The sequence below is a fragment of the Solea senegalensis genome, linkage group LG3 (genome assembly GCF_019176455.1).
Source record: "Solea senegalensis isolate Sse05_10M linkage group LG3, IFAPA_SoseM_1, whole genome shotgun sequence".
Lineage (NCBI taxonomy): Eukaryota > Metazoa > Chordata > Actinopteri > Pleuronectiformes > Soleidae > Solea > Solea senegalensis.
In genome coordinates this window covers 21391863-21419329 of record NC_058023.1, presented here as the reverse complement: position 1 = coordinate 21419329, position 27467 = coordinate 21391863, and the positions used below count along the sequence as shown (strand labels likewise).

Below are 27467 nucleotides of genomic sequence, written 5' to 3'. Positions count from 1 at the left end.
GCTGTATACAACATAAACACCAGTGCATGTATGCCTGTGTATGTGGGCATGTTCAATAGTGGGAAACAGGAAGTACAGAAAGGAAAGGAAGTGACGTGGTTGGTAACCGAGTGAAGCCACTCCCACTCCCGGAACCACAGTAGCAGTGACTGTAGACCCACGCCTCCACACAAGATGGCACCAAAAACATATTTACATGAAGCTGTCGATCTTGAGCCGAAACACACAGCAGCATAGCTGTAGACACATGTTTTCATATCATACATATCATCACCATTATTATTGTGCTATGATAATAATATAACCAAACTAGCACCTGACTGTAGACACGTTAGCTCCCACTCAATTTAGATCCAACACGAAACACTCACCTGGACTCCCACGGTGGAGAAAAGCAGTCCGACACGGTCAAAGCTCTTCATTCTGGTTCCTAGGCAACGTCCAGGGAATAATGTTAAGGTGCCATTTGTATCGTGTAGTTAATACACGATACAGGTGGTGAGGCTTAGCCGAAGTAGCCGTTAGCAGAGCACAGACAGACGGGAGGAAGGATTTCCACTCTTGCACTTTTATTTAACAAAATATGAATTTGACTACACAAAGCCTGGTGTCACTGCACTACATGTACTACTCACAGAGAACTGGGATATCAAAACCTATACCAACTCATCACATAGAGCAAAAATGGACTGGAGCATAATGGAGATGATGTGAAATTCACATTAAGATTACAAATTGTGGATTCTCTTTTGGATTTTGTGTGTTCCAATGAAAAGTATGTCTCTCTGTTCAATACATACTGTACATTACTATAAATGACTATGTGTTTCTGAGCATACTTTCTCACATAACATTAACATCATTATTAACATATTCTGTACCTGAATTATTGTATTAAGGAATGAATTGATTATTTCTGTATTTTTGCTGTTTTTAAGTCCCAGTGCCTCGACCCATGATGGCTTTCTTTGTGTTTCTCTCTGGTCTCAACAGGATTATGTAACATTTAGGTCCAAACAGTGCCACCAAGAGGCCAAAACTGGAGGTCAGGATGGCAAATACCTCCACTGCATCTGCATATTTGCCTGGTGAGCTGATATATGCAGGGACAAAGGCCACCCACACTGCACAGAAGATCAACATGCTGAAAGTAATGAGTTTGGCCTCATTGAAACTGTCTGGAAGATTCCTTGCTAGAAAAGCTAACAAACAACTGAGGACAGCCAGTAAACCAATATAACCAAGTAAAACTGCAAAACCAACTGTGGACCCAACTACACACTCATAAACTATCTTGTCATTGTGATACTGTGTGTTTTTATGAGGCATTGGTGAAGCAGAGACAAGCCAGGCAGTGCAGATTGCTGCTTGAATAGAAGTCAGAACCAGAACTGTCCCTCTCTGCTGCACAGCACCAAACCACTTGAGACTGGACTCACCTCCTGGTTTGGAGGCCCTGAACACAGCCAGAACCACCATGGTTTTCACCAGGATACATGAGACACAAAGCACAAAGCTGATGCCAAATGCTGCATGTCTTAGTTGGCAAGTCCATAATCTGGGTCGTCCAATGAAGAGCAATGAACACAAGAAACACAATTTGAGTGACACCAAGAGAAGAAAACTGAGTTCTGAATTGTTGGCACGAACTATAGGTGTGCTGTGATGATGGATGAAGATGCCCAGAACAGCACCACAGATACATGTGCCCAACAGTGAGGTGGTTGTCAAGCAGATACCCAGAGGCTCATGGTAAGAGAGGAACTCTGTTTTCTTAGGAACACAGTGGTCACGCTGGGGGCTGGACCAGAAATCTTCTGGACAACTGGTGCATTCCATGGAGTCTGAGAAAAGAAAGTAATGAGAAACATGTTTATACAACATATCTGAACTGTGATGTTTAAAACTTTACACTCACCAGTTGTATTGCTGATCTTTCCCTCTGAACAAGGGACACAGTCAAAACAACACTCAGGTTCTCCTTTCTTTCTGGCCACGCGGGTACCTGGAGGACAGCTCTCACTGCAAACTGACCAAGGAGGCTGTGTGGAGAAAAATTACTATGTGTTATACTCATATGTAAGGACTTTTCCATAGGCAAAGTGCTCAGAAATCAGTTACCTGTTTTGATTCATAGTTCCAGAAGATTTTATTTTCATCCAGTGTGAGTTCTTCACCTTTGAAGGTTGACCTCTTAACCTCACCCACTCTCTGAACATTAGATGTTCCATCAGGGAGCCACACCCAGTTCATGATGTCATATATTGGTAAGGCATCACCATTTTCATCAAATGACACTTGATCACCAAATGTTGTTGTGAAGTTTACTTTTTCCAAATAATACATTAACTTTTGTTATCGGAATTAGACAGAAGAAAAACACATTAAAAAGTTATTTAAAAGAAGTTTAAAGATACGCTGATGTATGTTTACAGTATATATTCTGATTGAGATAATATGTGTTCAATTGGCACTACAAATACAATTGAAATAAATTAAATAACTTCATGATTTAAGTTTTCTGATTATCAAGGTACAGGCATTTTACTTTAATATGGGTGTGACTTGAACTAAAAAAAACTAAAAACTGTGCCAAATTATGAGTTGACTGTGATTCATAATGGGAAACTGTTGTGGGATATGTGTGTGCATGGCTTTCTAAATCTGAATATTTATGGGCATCAACACTTTATGTTTTGTACGTATGCCAACTTTTCGGGTGAATTCTACACACGGTATTATTAATGAGGCCCCCAAAACCTAACAACGCCAAGTTCAGGCATATTAATGACATGAAATGTGTTTGTGTTGTGAGGATGTTTTTTGAATGAAAAACATTACACACCTTTTCTCAAAATGCTTCCAAATGTTGTTAGTAAAAAAAAAAAAATTGGCAGTTGGAGTTTGACCAGCTGGCTCACAGAATGACCATTATAATTGGAAATATGCAGGCTTTTTATTGTTAGCATTTAGTAATTAGCATTTTTAACTAACTAACGTTTTTCTCAATCTTCATAGATTATCTCACATTTAAGCAAGTGTGACCTTATTGAACTATTAAAGCAATACAGGTGATTAAGTAGAATTAAGAAATTTAGTGTAAACTGATATCTCACCTGCCATGGCTCCAGTCTTTGTAAATGAGCACAGGTGTTGTTGCTGAAAGGTCCTCTCCCTGGCTCACACTGCAGCATGTCATCAAGAGCATATGCCAGAGCGTACACAGCCTTATACACGTTATACTCTGGCCTTAGGTCTGAAACATCCAAGAACTCATTCTCCACATTTTCTATAACTTCCTGTCCAGTGCATAATTCTCCTCCAGCTTCCACCCAACCTGCTGGAGGTGGTGCAAATCTACACTGAAATGTGTGTTCCCAAAACTGATTCACCTGAAAAATATTGACTTTTTTCAATTAACGACACTATTGAATTCATACTTGTTTGAAACATTGGATTCTCACCATGCTATTTCCTTCAGTGTTGTTGTGGTCTTTGTCCGGACTTATTTGTAACAGGAAGTCCCTAAGCCCAGGTATTTTCCCTCGTCTGATGGCAATGCCCAGTGTTCCACCCAAGTACGGCATGAGTTGGGGTGTCTGGAGTGAAGTACCTGATGTCCAGGCTTCACTAGCCATCCACTGCAGGCCTGTCACATTCTGCCTCACCACCTGTACATTGCATTTTATCAGTATAAATACATATTTTCATGCCAATAAATTATACTCTAGTTTCAACAGTTGATGTCATACACAAACAAAAAAGGTACCTGGCTACAGACAATAACTGGGAACATCAGGTACACAACACCTGTCCTTGGATACCTCAAGCTCAGCAAGGACACTGCCACTGTGGACAAACGTATCCAGGTCTATTCCAACCAATAAGCTGCAGATCCATATAACTGCCTACTCCAGCAACAACATTATGAAGTCACCTGCCTCATATCGGGATGAGGTGAAGCAGATTTTGTTTGGAGTACAGAGAAGAACTTCGTCCTAAAGACAACCAAGACTAAGAAACTTATCTGAGACGTCAAGGAAAATGGACAGACATTCAGCCCCTGTTCACGAGAACTTAGTTATTTGAGATAATGCACATTATGAATCGGCACTATACAATTACAATTGAACTGAAATGGACAGTAGAGATTTTTGCAAGTCCAAGCCATGTCTCGGGTCTTTTTAAGCTCGAGTCCAACTCTGCATTGTTAAATCTTATGAATTCAAAGCATGCACTATCATTCACACAGTACAGTAAAATTGAACATGTGCAATAACTCTTGTGTGCAATAACTTTTAACTCAACTACTGCCAAGACCCCATTTTTTCTCTACTTTGTAGCTTCTTGTTTGATTATAATAAATGTGCTCTTTAAGGGGACGTTGTTCAAATGTCATCTCATGTATACAAATAAAGAAATCTAAATCTATTAAAACTGATCACTTATTGGTTCAATTTAAAAGGTTTGCAATGTTTAAAAATACACCATAAAAACACACAACTGTATTTTGCAGCGTTAGTATTGGTATTAGTTTGGTATTAGTATTCTGCTCCACAGGATACACAATGTTTGTCTGTGTTACCAACTGGCTGTATAGCCCTATGAGGATTGATACAGTTCATATTGTTTTCTGTCCATAATCACAGAATCGGTGACAAAGAGCAGTCCTGGTGGAGTCAAACCCTCACCGGAAACGGATCTGACTTACTGCTAGCAATGCGGACCATGCACTGACACTGGTCCTACAGGGACCAAATGGCCTCAAGGGGTCCCATACCCCATAATCCTGGAGCACTCCCCACCGAACTGAAGGACTGAAGGAAGTTCTGTGGGGAGTATGTGAGCTGTATGTGACTGTATCAGACCAGTGACTGTATGCTCCGGAGCTGGCGATCAGTCACATACAGTGCCAGTTTAGGCAGCTCGTGCTCATTTGCTGTCCCTATGTCTTTTTAACTGATTTTCACAGAGAGTGCAGCACCGCTGATCGCCAGTGTGTGTTAGTAAACTTACTGGTGGGACGGTAACATTCGCGGTGAAATGCACATGCTGCCGTCATAAGCACAGGGAATTCAACATCGAGTGTTTTATCACCTATACTTACACTAAGGGGGACCACAAAAACATGACTGAGTATTCTTTTTCCACACTTTGGCGACTGGTAGGGCCTCCAGAGTTCCAAATATAAGTATTGAAATGGTTAAAAAGTTGATTTTGCATAATATGTCCCCTTTAACACTACGCTGAATACTGCAAATTCCTGAATGACTATTGCTAACAAGCTTAGGTCATGAAGAAAAACTTCTAGCACAGAGACTTCTGCCATATTTTAAACATGCTGATTAGTTTTAATTATGTTAAACCCAGTTTTATTTATTATGCTATTATTGAGCATTACTATTGGTTTAGTTATTTAGTTATTTCTGCTGGACATGGTTAATAATTTTCATTCACCATGTTTTTAACATGTTGAATGACAATAAATGGATCAGTTTTCCAGAACTACCCACCTTCCTATAAACAATCTAGAAAAAAGAGCCAAAAGTTGCAACTCTTCATTTGGGTGGACAAAAAGCACAGCTTTGTGCTTTTTTGGTACATACTAACACAAGCAAAGTGATATATATATAAATTGAAGTTTTGATATTACACCTGGGATGTTAGAATGTTTGACACAAACAAATATGGTTTTGGAAAAATAAAAAAGATAAACCAAGCCAAGTTATATTGAAAATAGATCAACAGCTACCTCTTTCATAAGATTGAACATCCGACTCTCATGTGCAAACACAATCACCACTCGAGCTGTAGATTTCCTCATCACATCCACTATTCTCCTTAGTTCAGCAGGGTTATAAGCCCGGGGCAAAATCTCTGTGTAAGCCAGACAACCTCCACCAGCTGGACCCAGATCAGAGTGAAAGGATCGGGCAGCGTGGACTCCATAATCATCATCACTGATGAGCAGACCGGCCCAAGTCCAACCAAAGTGTTTTAAAATCTGAATCATAGCATTCACCTATGTGGACACAAAACAGAGGGATTAGTGCACAGGCTGGAATCATCTTTCACTAGAAATCCAGTTAAACAGGTTTATCAAAGACTCCTGCTTTAGTGTTGTAAGACATATGCTGAGTCCGAGCTGCTCTCATCAGGGTGAGGGTGAAACTTTCACAAATATGGCATCAATAGATACAGGTTTTCATTGGGTCTCTCTGTGTTTGTTGCGCTAAAAAGCACCAAAACAAATTGTATGTTTAGAGTATTTTATGTGACTACTATCTGCAAATAAAATAGCTTTTTATATGCTTTACAAAACCATTGTTACACAAAATACGGTATATTCTACATGGCAATATGTATGGAATTATCTTTCATATGATTTAATTGATTTAATTTCTTTGGGAGAAGCCAAAAGATTTTGATCATTGATTTTCACCTGAAAAGCATCACTCGGGATCGTCCGAAAGAAAGATGGGAACTTTTGTCTGTCACTCAGGCAGGAACATGTGGCAAAATAACTCACCTGTAAAAAGATTTTTTCAATATTTTACGGTTGAATATTCAACTGTCAAACCTTCATTAAATCCAATAATTTAATTGAATTTGAATAAAATTTGAAATTCTGTCACAATGATGATTGATTTGAAAGACTTACCATAGGTACTCTGTACAAACCTAAAACCATAGACATTGCTATAGAATTTAAAGAGGCAGAATCAAAAAAAAGAAAAACTTACCAGAGGCACTCTGTAAGAACCTAAGACTGTGGATATGGCAATAGTACGAGTCGAAGAAGAATCACCCACAATCCCTAAGACTGGAGGAGTTCCTAAACAGCTCTCCTCTAATGTAACTTGCTTCTCTTGACCACTGACTAAAGTCAGTGCTGCACGAAATCCAATTCCTAGTTGGACGCAGTTATCATACAGACTGTATCCCAGAGTCACATCAGACAGCAGGTTGGAGTTTCGGTTGATCTCATCGATAACAAAGGCCATGGTCTGAGACAATCTGAATCCTATGACATCAAAACTGACATAGAAGTGTCAAAGTGTTTAAAAAACATTGTACAGTAACTGTGCAGAGCTACAACTTAAACAATTTCAGATACTGCAAATAAAGATGTAAACATCAGCTCCCATAATAAAACTGAAATACTTTAATAAGATAAGCTAAAGTGTTATTTTACAGTATTATTACAGTTTTTCCCCTCACAGACTCACCCATAGCAGGTAGGCTGTTGTGGCTCTGAGGTAAAAGACAAGTCAGGATAAGCTGGAAAGAAGTGAAGTCTGAAAATTCCACCTAGAATCACATCTCCAGTTTTGTGCATCCCATTGAGATGAAACTGTCCCTGTAACTGACAAGAGGAGGAATAAAGAGAGGAGGACATGGCAGAGGAAAAGCAGGAGAACAACATTAATAAGAGGAGACTGGTGATTAAAAATAACCTCATGACTTCGCTCTGGTTCATCCCTGTCTAAATGCAGGCCCATTAAAATGTCACTACATTTTATGTACTTGCAGTGTTGTTTGTTTTGCACACCATCCATCAGGGCAGAGGAAGAAGATGTAAGGGCAAGGCCTAAATCATATCTCTAAAAATGTATTGATTAATTAATTTCAACTTTAAATTTGAACAAACAACAGTTTCTATCAATCGGTGTTGTTCAATCAGAGCAATATCATAAGACTCAGTTTGAGGTTGAGAAGCAGCATGGCATTTTTGGATGTGTTGTCCAGCAACAGTTTCAGCAGCAGAACATACAGAAAATAGTAGTGAGTAGTTGTGATCCATTAGTGACAAAAACTACACAGCAAATTCTGGCCTTTGGAATAAACTCTTTGGGAGTTTATATCAACTATATTTGAGTGTACATGTGAGACCATCATTTTTATCTATTTTTAACTATTTTCTGGAGCTAAAACTGAACACTTGTGGGAATATAACTCTCACCTGGAGTTAATTTTCATGTGAACTCTTTCATGGTGTTAACAGTTAACACTTAAAAATTTGTTTTATTTAACACTTTTCGGAGTTAATATTTAAAACCACAAATATTTTTTTAGGTGAAAATGACTACAGAAAACATTCACACATTTTTACTTAAACTCCATGTGTGACATTTTGAATGACAAACTGTAAACATGTTACAGCCAAATATCATAGTGTGATTTAGCTGTGCGTCCCCTATTTCACATTTAAAACAAACTGCTTTAATAGCAGCTAAAACAGTCAGTACCACATCTCTCTGTAGTGCAGAAAGTGCAAACATTGTATAAAAGCATCGCACAAATGTCTGACAAGACAACAAACGAAGAGGCCAACAGGATATTCAACTCCACACAAAGTTTGTGAATCTGACAGTGGCTTGTGAATCAATGTGAAGATATATGTACTTTTGAAGAAGCTACTGCAAACTGGTGTTTCTTTGCAAGTGATACTGTCAAATTCTTGAAGTTATTCACACAGTCTTCGAAAAATGTGTGTTTGGCTTAGTATCTCATGGTCCAGATATGAATGAGTGGTCCAATTTTTCGAATGCACCACGGACAGTGGACCATAAAATAATGTTTTGGAATCAAGTTTTTTGATGGGTACAGTTCTTTGAAGAGTTGGTGATGTTCAATAATGAGGTGCCTCAAATACACAGTCATCCCATCTGTGATAGAGTATGAAAACACGATGTTTATAATGTTTAGCAACAAAAGCAACAAGTGCCAGTGCAGATCATCCTCTGGTAACAGGTCACCAAATATCAAAGGTATGTTTGTGACCAAACACAATTTTTGTGACCGAACACAATGTTTGTGACACATTTAATCCTAATCAATTTCCTCCACGGTCAAAGTTAATATTTGTTGGTTTGTTTTTATTTTCCAAATAACCATAGGGTGTAAAAGTTCTCTAGTAATGAAGTGTGGTTGATTAAATGATGTTTGTTCTGCAGGAAGGGCCTCACTGTTGGTGTAGTGGTTAGCACAGTTCCCATATTGCTAAATCTAAATCTTCTCTATTTTATTATGCTTATATTATTTTTTTTCTGTCTCCTTATCCTATATGTGCACCAATGTCCAGAACAAATTCCTAGTACTCTGTAGACTTTACATGCCAATAAACCTGATTCTGATTTTGGTTTAAAAACAGACTGTCTTTTGATGTAGCTTGCAGGTAAAATAATTGTGGTGTTTAAATGTGAATAGATGACTAAATATGGAATTCAGTATCATATTTGTTCTGGTTATATTAGATGTTAGATGTGAATTGTAAAATTGTAAAATTCCAATGTATTTTTTTTGTTTTACATCACCATCAAAATCTTTAAAATCACCCATAATAAACTTCAGGTGAAAAACCCTATGGAAGTAAATCTGCTACTTTTTCAATGAAATCTAAATGAACACAACTCATATCTGAGACACTGATACTATGGAATGGTTTACTCATTTAGATCTGCCCCCACTATTGAGAATCATGTTTCAGGTTTTATTTTGTATTCTTTGCTCTGTGGTGTTGTACCTATTACTTTGTAAAGCACTACAGTCAGCCCTTAAATGTGCTTTAGAAATAAAGTTGATTTGACTTGTTGAGCCATGATTCTCTCAGAAACGGGATGGGTCTGCATAATTAAGGACTCAGAACTCAAACCAAAGACAATAGTCCACCTAACTCCATCTGTTTGAATCACACACAAACACGCACAGAGGGAAAATGGAATTCACAAAAAGATTTGAAATTATGGTCCAATTTTAATAAATTACAATAAATGTAGTGTGAGGATTACTTTGTTGCAATGCACACTATGTCTCACTCTTGTTGTGAGGACAAAATATGACATTTCTTAATCAATGCATATATAACTAAATATATATATAACTATATATAATTGTGATGTAGCCTATTCACCATCAACCTTCTCACTCAATCAAAAAACATATTCCTCTGTACTTGGATTATTGAACTATAAAAAGAGAATTTAATAATAGCTTGTGGTTTTCATGTGTCAATACCACGACCCATTATGGCTTTCTTTGTGTTTCTCTCTGGTCTCAACAGGATTATATAACATTTGGGTCCAAACAACGCCACCAAGAGGCCAAAACTGGAGGCCAGGATGGCAAATACCTCCACTGCATCTGCATACTTGCCTGGAGAGCTGATGTAAGCAGGGACAAAGGCCACCCACACTGCACAGAAGATCAACATGCTGAAAGTGATGAGTTTGGCCTCATTGAAACTGTCTGGAAGATTCCTTGCTAGAAAAGCTAACAAACAACTGAGGACAGCCAGTAAACCAATATAACCAAGTAAAACTGCAAAACCAATGATGGACCCAACTGCACACTCATAAACTATCTTGTCATTGTGATATTGGGTGTTTTTATGAGGCATTGGTGAAGCAGAGACAAGCCAGACAGTGCAGATTGCTGCTTGAACAGAAGTCAAAACCAGAACTGTTCCTCTCTGCTGCACAGCACCAAACCACTTGAGACTGGACTCACCTCCTGGTTTGGAGGCTCTGAACACAGCCAGAACCACCATGGTTTTCACCAGGATACATGAGACACAAAGCACAAAGCTGATGCCAAATGCTGCATGTCTTAGTTGGCAAGTCCACGGTCTGGGTCGTCCAATGAAGAGCAATGAACACAAGAAACACAGTTTGAGTGACACCAAGAGAAGAAAACTGAGTTCTGAATTGTTGGCACGAACTATAGGTGTGCTGCGATGATGGATGAAGATGCCCAGAACAACAACACAGATAAATGTGCCCAACAGTGAGGTGGTTGTTAAGCAGATACCCAGAGGCTCATGGTAAGAGAGAAACTCTGTTCTCTTAGGAACACACTGGTCACGCTGGGGGCTGGACCAGAAATCTTCTGGACAACTGGTGCACTCCATGGAGTCTGAGAAGAGGGAAATGATGATTGTTTGTACAACATATCTGGACTGTGGAGTTTAAAACTTCACACTCACCAGTTGAATTGCTGATCTTTCCCTCAGAACAAGGGACACAGTCAAAACAACACACAGGTTCCCCTTTCTTTCTGGCCATGCGGGTACCTGGAGGACAGCTCTCACTGCATACTGACCGAGGAGGCTGTGTGGAGAGATATCAATACTTTTCTGAATAATCTAAAATGACTTGTCCACAGGCAACATGAATGTATATCAAAACTAACCTGTTTAGATTCAAAGTTCCAGAAGATTTTTTCTTCATCCAGTGTGAGTTCTTCACCTTTGAAGGCTGACCTCTTAACCTCACCCACTCTTTGAACTTTAGTTGTTCCATCAGGGAGCCACACCCAGTTCATGATGTCATATATTGGTAAGACATCACCATTGTCATCAAATGACACTTGATCACCAAATGTTGTTGTGAAGTTGACCTTTTCCAAATAATACATAAGCTTTGGATATCAGGATTACGCACAGAAAGAAAACCATGAAATGGTCATTAACATTTCCAAACACACAACAAAGAAATCAACATTATTGAAGAATTTTCTCTAAAAAACTGGGTGTACTCCTACAGGTTGGAGAACTCAACATTATTGGTGTTGTGAACAGTATTATGTTTTTGTGCTTCCCCATGATCCGCAGTAAATACGCATTTATTGAGGAGCAACTCCTAAGCCTAACCTCACTGGAGGTCAACATTGACAGCTGGGTATCATCTGTTTTGATAGTTTGCTGTGGGGTTCTTAATCCAGCCCATCCAAAAACACAATGGCGAAGTCTAATGCGAAGACGGTGTTTACTGTGCTTATCTAGCTCCAAATACAGAAACCCAAATCCCAACAATTATTTACGAAAAAGTATTTACAAAATAATTCATGTACAAGCAGTAATTAATTTACTCTAAACAAGCCATAAACACCACAGAAATTCAAACATTATGCTGGACCCATGCCAGCAGTATTTCTTATTGTATCCTATTAATCATAATAAAAAAACAAATAAAAAAACTACAATTTCAAAAGCGTAATTTCCCTGGGACGGCAATGGTGGCAATTCTTGTGCACCGATGATGTGTTTAGTGTTTGCTCTTTGGAGGCCGGAATGGATTGCTGTATGAAGATGTGAGTCAATATTTGTATATTTATAGTGGTAAATGTTATGATTGTGTAAGACCATAGTGAACATCCATGTTTGGCAAAGGGGGAGGTGGGTCAGCTCAGGGTGTGTTTTAAAAGCAGAGATCTTTTTTCACGGGTGTACTGTGTTTCCAGTCACACCTGTGTAAATAGTGATTCTCTTGACTATTTACTGAATTTTTTACATCCAGACATGAAAAGGTGGGGTTAACATAATTTGGAAGACGTCACATATGGCATTAAAACCATGTCTTGGGATGTACAGAGGCATGCCCAGAAATGCCCTTTTTGAAAAACATATGTTGTTTTTTTGGTAGCTGGTTCAGGAACAATGTAAGCAATGGTTTATTTATTACAGAACCAAGGTTCACCTACACTCGAGATACTGTCCACATATCTTGGTCATTGAATGTTATCATAGTCAGGGTATTCCTGACCCTTCCTAAAGCTGATACAAGCAGAGATCTCCTATTTCATACCTGAACATGCACCAAAACATCCACATAATAATGCACAGGGCTCTAAAGACCTAACCTCCTACAGATACTAAATTAGAGGCATCTGGGAGTAATGCAAGGCTGTAAGGTTGGTCAAGGCCATAGCAACTTCCCTCCACCTATGCCTGGCTCAACTGGAAAACAAAAATAGTTATGCACGGATGCTGTTCATTGACTTCAGCTCCGCCTTCAACACAGTCAACACCTGGCAAATAAACTCAGTAATCTCAGTGCAATAGGCATCAGCACCCGACTATGCAACTGGTTACTAGACTTCCTTACCGACAGACCACAGACAGTAAGAGTCGGCAAAACAAACCCCACTCACCATCAGTGACAGTGCTGTGGAGTCTGTGAAAAGCACCATGTTCCTGGGGGTGCATATCACAGATGATCTGACATGGTACACTAACACCACCTCCCTAGTCAAGAAGGCACAGCAAGCCTCCACTTCCTTCGCAAGATGAGGAGAGCTGACCTCCCCCTTTCTGCACTCGCCACCTTTTACAAGGGTGCTATTGTGAGCATCCTCACCAGCGGCCACTCAGTCTGCAGCTGACCAGAAGGCCCTACAAAGGGTGATGAGGACAGCAGAGAAGATCACCAGATCAGCCCAACCATCGATCAAGGACCTGTACCCGTCCCACTGCCTCAAGAGAGCCACCAACATCACCAAAGCCCCCACCTTTGGGGTCTTTTGATGGATGAGTTTCATGATTTGTCTCGCTACAATAGACGTAGCATTGTTTCTCTTATAGTGCTTTTAGACATACATGGTTCTGGTTCCGTTCTGGGGTCTCAGAACCATGGTGCTTTCTGGTGAACCAACCCACATTCACAATAGTTAAAGAGGAACCCAAGTGGGAGGAGGTTACTCTGCGTTACTTAGGCAGAAGTAAAGAGAGCCCTGCCGGTGTGAAAGGGCTATTAGACATTGGATATAAAAAGCAGACTCTCTAACGACCCTCTTTCATACCTTGACGCAGGTGAAACCAACAACCTGAAACTTTCTCTGACATACATTCTGGGCAGCTCAGAGCAAAATGGAAAGGTATAGATCTTGTAACTGGAGGGTTCAAGGATTGAGGTGTCCCTGAGCAAGATACTCAACCCCAATGCCTACCCAGATGCAGATGTGTGCTGCCCTCTCCTCCTGTACCTGGTTTGTGTGTTCACTATTAGTGAGCAATGAGGATGGGTTACATTGAGAAATAAAATGTACTATAACTGACTGGGGTATGTGCAAATATAATACATTATATTATATAACTATGTATATTACAATGTTGGCACTAAGTCAGTACAGTAAATTATCTATTCTCTACAAGCCTCATAAATAGGATTTAGCTAAATTGTTTTTAGCATTCAATTCAATCAAGTGCACGCATTTCATTATCTCTAAAAGAAAAACAAATGACTCCGACTGTGAAATTAAGACATGGAGTATAAACTGATATCTCACCTGCCACGGCTCCAGTCTTTCTAAATGAGCACAGATGTTGTTGCTAAAAGGTCCTCTCCCTGGCTCACACTGCAGTATGGCATCAAGAGCATATGCCAGAGCGTACACAGCCTTATACACATTATATTCTGGCCTGAGGTCTGAGACATCCAGGAACTCTGTCTCCACATTCTCTATAACTTCCTGTCCAGTGCATAATTCTCCTCCAGCTTCCACCCAACCCACTGGAGGTGATGCAAAACTACACTGAAATGCGTGTTCCCAAAAACGATTCACCTGAAAAATATTTAGGATTTGAGGTTTTGAAATAATGTCACTGTATCATTTTTATATGTACAATGTACAATGTCACATCGAAACATTTAATTCTCACTATGCTATTTCCACTGGTGGTGTAGTTTAGGACAGGGCGTATTTGTAACAGGAAGTCCCTGAGCCCTGGCATTTCTCCTCGACGAATGGCGATACCCAGTGTTCCACCCAGGTACGGCATGAGGTGGGGAGTCTGGAGTGAAGTGCCTGATGTCCAGGCTTCACTGGCCATCCACTGCAGGCCTGTCACATTCTGCCTCAACACCTGTACTTTGCATAATAATACTAATAGGTTATGTACATAAATGTATACTTTTTATCCAGGTATTGACAAAACTTTGCCTTGGAAAAGTGCAGAAATTAGTAAAAAGACTGAAAAGCTATCTGAAGGAACTTTAAGAGGAGATTCCCCTTTTTTTGGAGACACCACCCCTTCATTTGAGGCACTAGTTGCTTGATGCTGTAAGGCCAGACAACTGGGACCCGTATTATTAATTCCTCTGTCAGGTACGCTTTGTATGTTATTTTATGTTCATTTTGAAACTAGTTGAACAGTCGAACCTCGATGTCTCCCTGGCATGTACGTGTGTGTGTGTCTGACTGTATTATTAATCCCTCTGTCAGGTGCGCATATTATCCGAAATAAACGGCAAGACTGCCAGCCTACTTTGTCTGTTAAACTACACAACGCAATGATAGAGTACAACGCCGCTACACTAAGTCACTTGAAACCCAGCAGAGAGGAGGAGCCAGAGGGTCAAACATGGAAGGACAAGTCCCTACACGGTATGTTCCACCGTCAATTTGAAGTGGCTGATGTCAGAAAAACATACCAATGGCTGGAGAAAGCTGTATTGAAAGACAGCACAGAGGCACTGATCATGGCTGCATAGGAGCAGGACCTAACCACTAGATCAATAGAGTCTGGGATCTATCTCACCAGACAGGCTCCTAAGGTGTAGAGATGCTCCTGAGACAGTGCAACACATCACATCAGGGTGTTATATGCTGGCTGGGAAGGCATACGAACGTCTGCTCTGTGTATGGACTGGAGGTCAGAGGATCAAGATGGAAGACACCTGCGAATGTGTTTTTCAAAGACAGGGCTAAGATCCTACGGGCTTCCATATCCAGACAGACTAACCAGAAGAAAAGGGCAGTGGTGATAGATGTGGCAAGCAACAGCAAAATCAGGAAGAAGGAACATGAGAAGTCTGAGAAATATCAAAGGCTGAGTGAGGAGCTTGAGAAGATGTGGAGAGTAAAGGCAACTGTGGTCCCAGTGTTGATAGGAACACTAGGAACTATAACCCTCACATTGTGAGAGTGGCTCCAACAGATTCCAGGAACAATATCCAAGATCTCTGTCCAGAGAATTGCAGTCCGAGGAACAACTACGATACTGTGCAGAAAGCTCAGGCTCCCAGGTCTCAGGGAAGGGAAATCGAGACTGCCCAAGTGGTCGAGTGGGGAGTTCTTGTCTTGCCCTAAAATACTACTGGCAGAACCTTCAGTTCAAGTCAGAGGTGTAACATCATCATTTACATCTATTTCATGCCAACTAATAGTTACATAAAAATACATTTCAGTTTTACTTTAGTTGTATGCCAAGTTATCTATTAAAAGTACTGTATCAGCACCTACCTCTTTCATGAGGGTGACCAAACGACTCTCATGTGCAAACACAATCACCACTCGAGCTGTAGATTTCTTCACAACATTCACTATTCTCCTTAGTTGAGCAGGGTCGTCACCCCAGGGCAAACTCTCTGTGTAAGCTAGACAAACTCCATCAGCTGGACCCAGATCAGAGCGAAAGGATCGAGCAACGTGGACTCCATATTCATCACCACTGACAATCAGACCTGCCCAAGTCCAACCAAAGTGTTTTAGAATCTGAATCATAGCATTCACCTACAGTATGTGGACACAAAGCAGAGGGATTAGTGCACAGGCTAGAATCATCTTTCACTAAAAATCCTGCTAAACAGATTCATCAAGGACTCATGTTTAATCACCGTCTTTAAGTGTTGTATACCTGACACCACACAACTACACAACTCTGTAAATGAGACATAGGGCTATAGAGCAGCACAGGGCAAGAGGAACAATGTGGTTTTTACCCTTTACATAAACACCCCCCCACTCCATACAATCACATATACACATACAGTATTTACACACCTCAAGTAAGACATTAATCAAGAATCGATCATATATGACAAATGGTATCTTAGCAGTCTGCAAATCAGGTAGACAGATAAACAACAATACCAAAAAATAAAACATAGATGAAGTTCTAATATTATTTGCTAGTTTGGACATCTCACTGTCAGAAACAAAACAAAACTGCTCAAGCTGTGTTGCAATGTTACTGGTGTTTGCCTTCTCAACCTTGAACCTTAAAAAAAAGCCTAATATCAAATGCTGTGACTACTCTTCCACTTTATGCTCAGTTCCCATCGGAGCAAAGGTAAAGCCTCCACAAATGTGGCACCAATGGGATTTTTTGTTCCCTCTGCTGTTGATGCACCTAATAAGCAGTGAGCATTTGACATTCTGTTTTGCTTTCACTTCCATAATTTATGTAACTTACTGCAAATCAAATTGCCCCTTGTGAACTTTAAAGTTTTTATCCACCTTTCCCCTACTACATAACTGCCCCAAATACATAAACACACTAAACATACACTATCGTGTATTTTTCACTGTCGTATATATGGACATTTTCAACATGTGATTTATTTTATCCACTTTGATTTTGCAAATTGATTCTTACCTGAAAAGCATCACTCGGGATCGTCCTAAAGAAAGATGGGAACTTTTGTCTGTCACTCAGGCAGGAACATGTGGAAAAATAACTCACCTGCAAACAATGTTTTTCCAATATTTTAAGGTTGAATATTCAACTGTCAGACCTACATTAAATGCAGGTAAAAGAAATACTAATAATTTAATTTAACTTAATTTGAATAAAATGTAAAATTCTGTCACAATGATTGATTTGAAAGACTTACCATAGGTACTCTGTACAAACCTAAAACTGTAGAAATTGCTATAGAATTTGAAGAGGCAGAATCACCCACAATCCCCAGGACTGGAGGAGTTCCTAAACATCTCTCCTCCATTGTAACTTGCTCTTCTTGACCGCTGACTAAAGTCAGTGCCGCACGAAATCCAGTTCCTAGTTGAACGCAGTTATCATACAGACTGTATCCCAGAGTCACATTAGGCAGCAGGTTGGAGTTTCTGTTGATCTCATCAATAGCAAAGGCCATGGACTGAGCCAGCCTGAATCCTATAACATCAAAACTAATACAAAACATTGTAGAAGTGAAATGTCTGTGTTTACTATTTTAGTATTTAAAATACATCATTAAACACGACAACAGATTCAGCAAAAACAATGAAGTCATGTAAATATAAGCAACCTGAATTAAACGGGAAAGGAAAAAAAATTTAACATATAATGTAATAAATGTACAACTATACAAAATCAAAAGTACATTCTATCAATGTGATTTATCTTCATTAGCTTTGTGCTGTTTTCATCACAACTCACCCATAGCAGTCAGGCTGTTGTGGCTCTGAGGTAAAAGACAGGTCAGGATAAGCTGGAAAGAAGTGAATTCTGAAAATTCCACCTAGGACCACATCGCCAGGTTTGTGCATCCCATTTAGATCAAACTGTCCCCGTAACTGACAAGAGGAATACAGAGAGGAGGACACAGCAGAGGAAAAACAGGAGAACATAAGCAAGAGGAGGCTGGTGACTACAAGTAATCTCATGACTGCTCTGGTTCATCCAAGTGCAGGCTCATTCCAATGTCACAGCATTTTATGTATTTTCAGTGTTATTTATTTTTGCACACCACCCATCAGTGCAGAGGAGGTAGCTGTAGGGGCATGGCCTTAAACATATCTCATCTGTGATTTGTTAGATATTTATGGAAACTTTATTTGAACACACGGCATGTTATTTCTGCCAAAAGGGGTCGCTGAATCAAAACAAAACAAAACACCTAGTTTGATGCCATGAAGTAGAATGGAATTGTGAAAATTGGGAACAGCTTCTCCACAAAACACGCGTGGGTTTTCTCCAGGTTCTCCGTCTTCCTCTCACAAAAACATGCAATATGGGGATTAGGTAAATTGGACACTCTAAATTGACCCTAGGTGTGAGAGTGAATGGTTGAACGGTTGTTGGTCTCTATATGTGGCTCTGCGATAGACTGGCGACCTGTCCATGGCAGGGGTCACAAACCTTTTTGAGACCGAGAGCTACCTGAAGAGCAGAGAATAATATGGAGGGCTACCATATTAACATTTTATGCAATTTACCATTTAAATGATGAATATTATGCATTCAATTGCATATACGTTAATTCCAGTGCTTACTCCTAATGATTATCAGTTTTTCAAAGATATTTTAGTGATTTCATACAACATGTAATTATCCTATGAAAACAAAACATGCACATTTTCTGTTTTATTAAACTGTATCTCTCTGTCAGTCTTTCACATCCAAACACACACATACTGTGCCTGTCAGGTCAAATTTTCATCAGCCATTATAGCACCTTATTGACTGCTCGCTGGCATCATGTTGGTGACCACTGATCCAGGGTGTACCCCGTCTATCACCCTATGCTATGGTCAGCTGAGATTGGCACAGCAACCCTCTGCAACCCTTCTGTGAAAGATAAAGCAGTAGAAAAAGGATGGATGGACTTAGATTTAAATTTAACATTTATATTCCACATTTAATATTTGTATTTAACTATTTATTATATTCATAAGTTAACAAATATTGGTGTAAATGTGGAAAAGGTAATCATTAGAAAACACCTTTTTAAACATTGTTTGGAGGATAATGTGGCAAAATGTTGATGTTATTTTCAGCCTAAAACACTTTACAAACAGCACCTCATAGATGCCCGAGTACATTTGCAGACATCATATGAACAAATTTGTTGTCTGTTTCAGGTTCAACTTACTCCATATCCCCACTGGAAAAGACAGAAAGAAAATAAATAGATGATATAAATAACTTTATTAAGACCTTAAACCTTAATCAGTCCTCAGGACTCAAACCAAAGACAATAGTCACCCTTGCTCCATCTGTCTGTATTGTGCATGCTCTTTTGGATTTTGGAAGTACATTTTACTGATCAAACTTCCTCCTTAATCACATACCACATCACATATCCTAGAAAAGTCAGATGCAAACCAGTTGTGTGAATATCTGCACAGTAACAGCCTGTTTGTTTTAACATTCTATTACAGAGACTGGAGACAATTCTTGGGATTGGTGGTACTGCCCTCTGCTGGTTCAAATCATCCTTCTCTGATAGATTCCAGTTTGTTCATGTTAATTTAATGCCTCATTGCACAAAAAAAATAATTGTGGAGTTCCACAGAGCTCAGTGCTTGGGCCGATACTTCTTTACCTTATACATGTTTACTGTAGGCAACATTATTTGAAAGCACAACATACACTTCCATTGTTATGCAGATGACACAGCTATATTTATCAAAGAGGCCAGATGAAACAAATCAGGTTGTTAAACTGCAGGAATGTCTCATTGACATTAAGTCATGGATGACCTGTAACTTTCTACTTTTAAACTCAGACAAAACTGAGGTCATTATATTTGGCCTTAAACACCTTAGAGAAATACGTCTCTGACTACATTGTCATTTGAGATGGAGTCATTTTTGAGTGAGTATGTGTCAAAACCCTCTAGTTAATTCAAAATGTTGCAGCACAAATTCTGCCAGGAACTAGAAAGAGAGACCGTATCACTCCAGTGTTAGCCTCTCTACAATGGCTCCCTGTACAGTTAAGAATTCAATTTAAAAATCCTTCTCCTCACCTACAAAGTACTTAATGATCAGGCCCCATCACACTTTAAAAAAATTGTTTTACCTTATCATCCTAATACCATCACTTCAGTCCCAAAATGCAAGCATTAGGCTCCTCTCCAGTGGAACCAGCTCCCAGTGACAGTTCAGGAGGAGGACACTCTCTCTGTATTTAAAGTTAGACTTAAAAATGTAGTTTTTGATAAAATTTATAGGTAGAGCTGGCAAAGGGAAACCCAAACCATTGTTGTTCCAATTCGATACCAAATCAGTGAGTACTGGAGACCAGGCACCGTTTACCAGTTAGCGCTGTTAGCTGCATTAGTGTGCCTACAGTCGAACTGGAGGGGTCCGTTTATTAATTGAAAAGAGCAGCGCTACAAATAATCAGTGTACCTGTGTACTGCGTATGTGTGCCTCTGTTTTTAAAGTTTAGTGTTACTTTAGAGACTCATTTTAACAACTGGGAGTCATGTAAACTTCCCAGTCAGTCGTCATAGAAACAAGAAGCTCTGCCAGGGCTGCAGCATTTGGACCAGAGTGAAAACAAATGTGTATACGAGCTGAAAAACAAAACGACATATCACTGTATACCACCAGTATGTGCAAAAGCACCCACTGTGGCTGCTGCACCCAGGCAGTTTTTAAATTAATTGTTATTTATTCCTAGATTTATGCTAACTTACTTTTCAATTGTGTCTGACTTTCAAACTAAATATGAAAAAATACTATATACTTTATTTTATTGTTTTACAAATTGTTTAACCTGACTTTTTGGACCTTTTGGTTACACCTTTTTTTTGCTCTTGATGTGAAGCTTATTTTATTAGTATTTATCAATGACTTATATTGGTTTATAAAAGAGCTAACAGTCAGGAAAACCAGCTGAGTGAAGACGTTTTTGAATTTGTAACTGGTTAGTTGAACCAATGTTAAAATGATGATAAATGATAAAGTGATGGCTTTGTGGCATTAAAGTAATTTTTTTTAGATTTGTGCATGTTTTTCAGGTTAGTTTTTCCCCAAAATGTGATGCTCTTTTGTCACAAATGTCAGAATGATTATTCAAGATTTTCCACCAAGCCTAGTAAAATTAGTGTCCACTGACACGAGTGTGTCAGTAGTCAGTTTAAAGATTGTTCACATCATCGATGTTAAGTTTTATATGCTCAAAATGAATGAACAAGTGAATGAATGAATGAATTAATTAATTGTCATTGTTTTTTTTTCAAGATTAAATTTTAAATATTCCTGATATGCCTTTAAAAGTTGTTATGGATGTTACCAAGCTGTTATGTTTGTGTACAGCAATTTACATTACATTCAGTGGTCTCAAAATGCACCAAAGAGATACATCAGGCTTGAAACTGTACACACACCCCGACCCCCAAGGGTCAGAGACCCTGCCACCAGTCTAAAATCCTGTGGGAAACTGTGGAAATAATATAAATAAAATTACATTACATGTCATTTAGCAGACGCTTTTATCCAAAGCGACTTACAATGGAATCAAGTACAATTAGCCAGGGGTGGAATCGAACTTGCGACCATGATGTCTTTGGTACACAAGGTAGGGTCTTAACCACTGAGCCACTCCAAAATGTTGTTGCCATTCTGTTTTCATAACTCAGTGCCTCGACCCATGATGGCTTTCTTTGTGTTTCTCTCTGGTCTCAACAGGATTATATAACATTTAGGTCCAAACAGCGCCACCAAGAGGCCAAAACTGGAGGCTAGTATGGCAAATACCTCCACTGCATCTGCATATTTGCCTGGTGAGCTGATGTAAGCAGGGACAAAGGCCACCCACACTGCACAGAAGATCAGCATGCTGAAAGTGATGAGTTTGGCCTCATTGAAACTGTCTGGAAGATTCCTTGCTAGAAAAGCTAACAGAAAACTGAGGACAGCCAGTAAACCAATATAACCAAGTAAAACTGCAAAACCAACTGTGGACCCAACTACACACTCATAAACTATCTTGTCACTGTGATACTGGGTGTTTTTATGAGGCACTGGTGAAGCAGAGACAAGCCAGGCAGTGCAGATTGCTGCTTGAACAGAAGTCAGAAACCAGAACTGTCCCTCTCTGCTGTACAGCACCAAACCACTTCAGACTGGACTCACCTCCTGGTTTGGAGGCCCTGAACACAGCCAGAACCACCATGGTTTTCACCAGGATACATGAGACACAAAGCACAAAGCTGATGCCAAATGCTGCATGTCTTAGTTGGCAAGTCCATAATCTGGGTCGTCCAATGAAGAGCAATGAACACAAGAAACACAATTTGAGTGACACCAAGAGAAGAAAACTGAGTTCTGAATTGTTGGCACGAACTATAGGTGTGCTGTGGTAATGGATGAAGATGCCCAGAACAACAACACAGATAAATGTGCCCAACAGTGAGGTGGTTGTCAAGCAGATACCCAGAGGCTCATGGTAGGAGAGGAACTCTGTTTTCTTAGGAACACAGTGGTCACGCTGGGGGCTGGACCAGAAATCTTCTGGACAACTGGTGCACTCCATGGAGTCTGTGAAACGAGGGAAAGTGATGAGATACATGTTTAACATCTCTGTGGTGTTTAAAAGATTACACTCACCAGTCGTATTGCTGATCTTTCCGTCAGAACAAGGGACACAGTCAAAACAACACTCAGGTTCCCCCTTCTTTTTGGCCATGCGGGTACCTGGAGGACAACTCTCACTGCACACTGACCGAGGAGGCTGTGTGGAATAGTGTTTCCCATTAAAGAGACAGCGGAGAAATGTGTTCCACTATTCTATAATGACTTGTTCACAGGCAAAGTAATAGTAGTCTAGAAATCAGAAGTTACCTGTTTGGATTCAAAGTTCCAGAAGATTTTGTCTTCATCCAGTGTGAGTTCTTCACCTTTTAAGGCTGACCTCTTAACCTCACCCACTCTCTGAACTTTAGTTCCTCCATCAGGGAGCCACACCCAGTTCATGGTGTCATATATTGGTATGGCATCACCATTCACATCAAATGACACTTGATCACCAAATGTTGTGGTGAAGATGATTTTCTCCAAGTAATGCACAAGCTTTGGATATTAAAATTAGACAGAAAACATTTAATTGAATTACTGCCCAGCTGTTGTTTGCCTCAGCTGACAGATTCAAAAACCTCCCAACATGACTCAATACAACACCTCCATGTTTATTTGTCTTTTATACTACAGTGTTATTGTGCAATATGTTGTTATTTTAAAGTGAAATCGATATTTTGTATTTTAACTTAATTACCTTCGTCCAATGCACACGTCAGTAGTGACTGAATGATTTTGGGGTTAAATTAATGTATGTTGGATCGTGTTAATGGATATATTTATTACTTATCAATTTATGAGTCTGCCACCTGACAGTGCACCTGAATTTTGTTGTTCATTCTTACAATGACGATAAATATTTATCTATCCATTCATCTAGATTCACAGTTTTCTCTAATAACATGGCCATGTGGACATTCAAACAGATGAAAAATATCTTTTCTGAGACAACTTAGACACCAAAATCTGGGCAGTTAGTCGGTGTGAGTTAGTGCAGAATTTTAAAAGATCATCTTGAGGTTTTCTCAAAATAATGTATAATCATAATTGTATCAATTAGTGAGAGTTTATGTTGTGTTTTAAATGCAAAGAAAATCCAATGCTTTAAAACATTTTCATGAAACCCAGCACAAGATTATTTAAAGGCTACATGTACCCACAGCCATTCATTAGGTTTGAAATGTACATATAAGTAGAGCTACAACTAACGATTATTTTCATAATCGAATAATCTGTCGATTATTTTCTCGATGAATTTTTTGGTCCACTAAATACCAGAAAACCTTAAAAAATGTTGATCGCTGTTCGTCAAACCTGGAAATGATGATTTTCCTCAAAAGTCTTGTTTTGTCCACAAACCAAAATGATTCACTTTTAATGATTTTTGTTATCCAGAGCAAATAAATTAAGAAAATATTCACATTTAAGAAGCTTAAACAATCGGAAATCTTGTTTTAATCATGAAAAAAGCTTCAAACCGATCAATCGATTATCAAAATAGTTGTCGATTAATTTAGTAAACGATTAATAATCAATTCATCCATTATTCGTTTCAGCTCTACGTATAAGAGAGGAGAAGCAGCTTCAATATATACAGTATATCATCATCTTATATGTATCATAACTAAAATATTTTTGGCAGTGAGTCACTTAAGTGAACTTTATATTCAAGACAGAATTTCATTTAAAGCCCAATAACCTTGTACTAGGTTTGTATTCTAACAATGACCACAGGCAAGGAGTGGTCTTAAGCTCTGTGTGCAGCAAGAGTTACAGTATCGCAAAAATGTCAGGACAACCACATAACTTGCCATGGCATGAAAAGCTCATGGCCATTTTGCCACTGGATGGATTATTAAATTTACTGAGGAGATGGGTTCATAAAAGACTGGTCACTAGTCAGAAGGAGGAATGGTGATGGATTTTGAGAAAGGGGGCTGAAAAATGGCAGAGTGACTATTTTTGAAAGACGTGATATGAACCAAAATGGCTGTGACTGCTGATATGCATTTTGATTTGTTGTTTTAGTTTGTTTTGTTATTCCGCATTCTATCTTGTTTTTGGCTGAATAGAACAACAGTGAAAGTATTTACTTTTGGTAATTCCTCAGAATTTACAATGTAGCAAGTCACATCACATTAACTTATCAACTTACTCTTTGACCTGACATTAGAATCCACTTTCACCCAACTATATTCGGAAAATTAGATGCTTTTATTTATTATTTTATGATGACCTTAAATCCATACACTATTAAACACTTAAAACAAATACAAAGTATATGTAAAATTAAGAGTTGGGCATAAACTGATATCTCACCTGCCATGGCTCCAGTCTTTGTAAATGAGCACAGGTGTTGTTGCTGAAAGGTCCTCTCCCTGGCTCACACTGCAGCATTTCATCAAGAGCATATGCCAGAGCGTACACAGCCTTATACACATTATATTCTGGCCTGAGGTCTGAAACATCAAAGAACTCATTCTCCACATTCTGAATAACTTCCTGTCCAGTGCATAATCTTTCTCCAGCTTCCACCCAACCTGCTGGAGGTGGTGCAAATCTACAATGAAATGTGTGTTCCCAAAACTGATTCACCTGGAAGATATCAACGATTTGATAATTTGTTGGTATTATTCTTGCGAATATCAAATCTGATAAAAATGTTTACTTCTCACCATGTTGTTTCCGTCTGTGTTGTTGTGACGTAGGTCAGGACGTATTTGTAACAGGAAGTCCCTGAGTCCTGGTATTTCTCCTCGACGGATGGATATGCCCAGTGTTCCACCCAGGTACAGCATGAGGTGAGGAGTCTGGAGCACAGCAGCTGCTGACCAGGCTTCACTGGCCATCCACTGCAGGCCTGTCACATTCTGCCTCACCACCTGTACATGCAATTTAATGTGTTTTATACATTATTACAGGCTAATATAATTTGTCTGTACTCTAAATCCTGAGTAGCACCTTTAAAAAAACTAACATGTTTTGGTCATATATCTCTTTCAGGACTTACCTCTTTCATGAGGTTAATCATGTGACTCTCATGAGCAAACACAATCACCACTCGAGCTGTAGATTTCCTCATCACATCCACTATTCTCCTGAGTTCAGCAGGGTCGTCACCCCAGGGCAAAATCTCTGTGTAAGCCAGACAACCTCCACCAGCTGGACCCAGATCAGAGTGAAAGGATCGGGCAGCGTGGACTCCATAATCATCATCACTGATAAGCAGACCTGCCCAAGTCCAACCAAAGTGTTTTAGAATCTGAATCATAGCATTCACCTATGTGGACACAGAGCAGAGGGATTAGTGCACAGGTTGGAATCATCGTTTACTAGAATTCCTGCTAAACAGCTACTCATGTTTAATCACTATCTTTAAGTATATCTGACACCCCACAACTCTGTAAATGAAACAAAAAACATAACATTTCACCTGAAAAGCATCACTTGGGATCGTCCTAAAGAAAGATGGGAACTTTTGTCTGTCACTCAGGCAGGAACATGTGGCAAAATAACTCACCTGCAGAAAAAATCAGATCACATATTCTAGAAACAGTCATCATCTGCTGACTCTAAACTTTTTAATGTGGAGTATTTCATGTTTACAACATACTTTAAATTAGCATTAATATTAAATGAAAACAATAGAGGCAATGATTGACTTGAGAGGCAAGTAAACTTACCAGAGGGACTCTGTACAAACCTATCACTGTGGATATGGCAATAGAACGTGTGGACGAAGAATCACCCACAATCCCTAGGACTGGAGGAGTTCCGACACAGTTCTCCTCTAATGTGACTTGCTCTTCTTGACCACTCACTAAGTTCAGTGCTGCACGAAATCCAATTCCTAGCTGGATGCAGTTATCATACAGACTGTATCCCAGAGTCACGTTAGGCAGCAGGTTGGAGTTTCTGTTGATCTCATCAATAGCAAAGGCCATGGTCTGAGCCTGTCTGAATCCTATAATATCAAAACTAACAGAAACACAAAGTGTTTTAATATTTCAAATCCATTATACAGTAACAGTGCAGAGCTACACATTTCACAACTACAGACTCACCCATAGCAGTGAGGCTGCTGTGGCTCAGAAGTAAAAGTCAGGTCAGGATCAGCAGAAAAGAAGTGTATTTCAAACAGTCCACCTAGAATCACATCTCCAGTTTTGTGCATCCCATTTAGATGAAACTGTCTCTGTAACTGACAAGAGGAGGAATAAAGAGAGGAGGACACAGCAGAGGAAAAGCAGCAGTCCAACATTAGCAAGAGAAGGCTGGTGTCTAAAAATACTCTCATGACTTTGCTCTGGGTCATCCCTTTACTAAGTTCTTCAGTTCCACCTCTACATCACCCATTTTATTGTATTGTACTATCGGGGCAGAATAAGAAGCTGTGGGGGGCAGGTCTAAACTATGTGTGTGTGCATGTGTGTGCATGTGTGTATACCTTTGATAATGACCTGACAGATCAGACAGCACTGCAACAAGAGAAGTTCTACAGTCAACCTGTTGACATGAAACTGAGCTATAAGTTAAACCTGGTTTTGTGGATCACTCCCTCTATCAGTTCTCACATGAGTTTTAGTGATGTTTTGCAATGACAGTTGCGAGGTGGGGCCTCCATGGATCTTACTTCTTCTTCCAGTACATCCCACAGA

General features: G+C 39.4%; 2 protein-coding genes across 2 annotated transcripts; both read right to left on the bottom strand.

Moving 5' to 3' along the window:
• Window positions 1-547: 547 nt before the first annotated feature.
• Window positions 548-18187, bottom strand: LOC122767044 (extracellular calcium-sensing receptor-like). The gene is made up of 12 exons (XM_044022385.1): window positions 17939-18187; window positions 17414-17688; window positions 16021-16241; window positions 7230-7366; window positions 6744-7038; window positions 6443-6529; window positions 5753-6022; window positions 3465-3671; window positions 3117-3392; window positions 2122-2349; window positions 1919-2042; window positions 548-1844 (listed from the first exon to the last, which is right to left on the bottom strand). Exons 1-12 carry the CDS (start codon window positions 18163-18165, stop codon window positions 934-936), a joined length of 3258 nt encoding a protein of 1085 aa, XP_043878320.1. The 5' UTR covers window positions 18166-18187; the 3' UTR covers window positions 548-933.
• A 1576-nt stretch (window positions 18188-19763) lies between these two features.
• Window positions 19764-27200, bottom strand: LOC122767065 (extracellular calcium-sensing receptor-like). The gene is given in 11 exon segments (XM_044022409.1): window positions 19764-21695; window positions 21842-22311; window positions 22313-22773; window positions 22843-22966; window positions 23077-23304; window positions 25129-25404; window positions 25485-25691; window positions 25820-26089; window positions 26243-26329; window positions 26493-26787; window positions 26874-27200. Coding segments are annotated over 10 exon segments (2649 nt in total). The 5' UTR covers window positions 27125-27200; the 3' UTR covers window positions 19764-21695; window positions 21842-21861.
• Window positions 27201-27467: the final 267 nt, after the last annotated feature.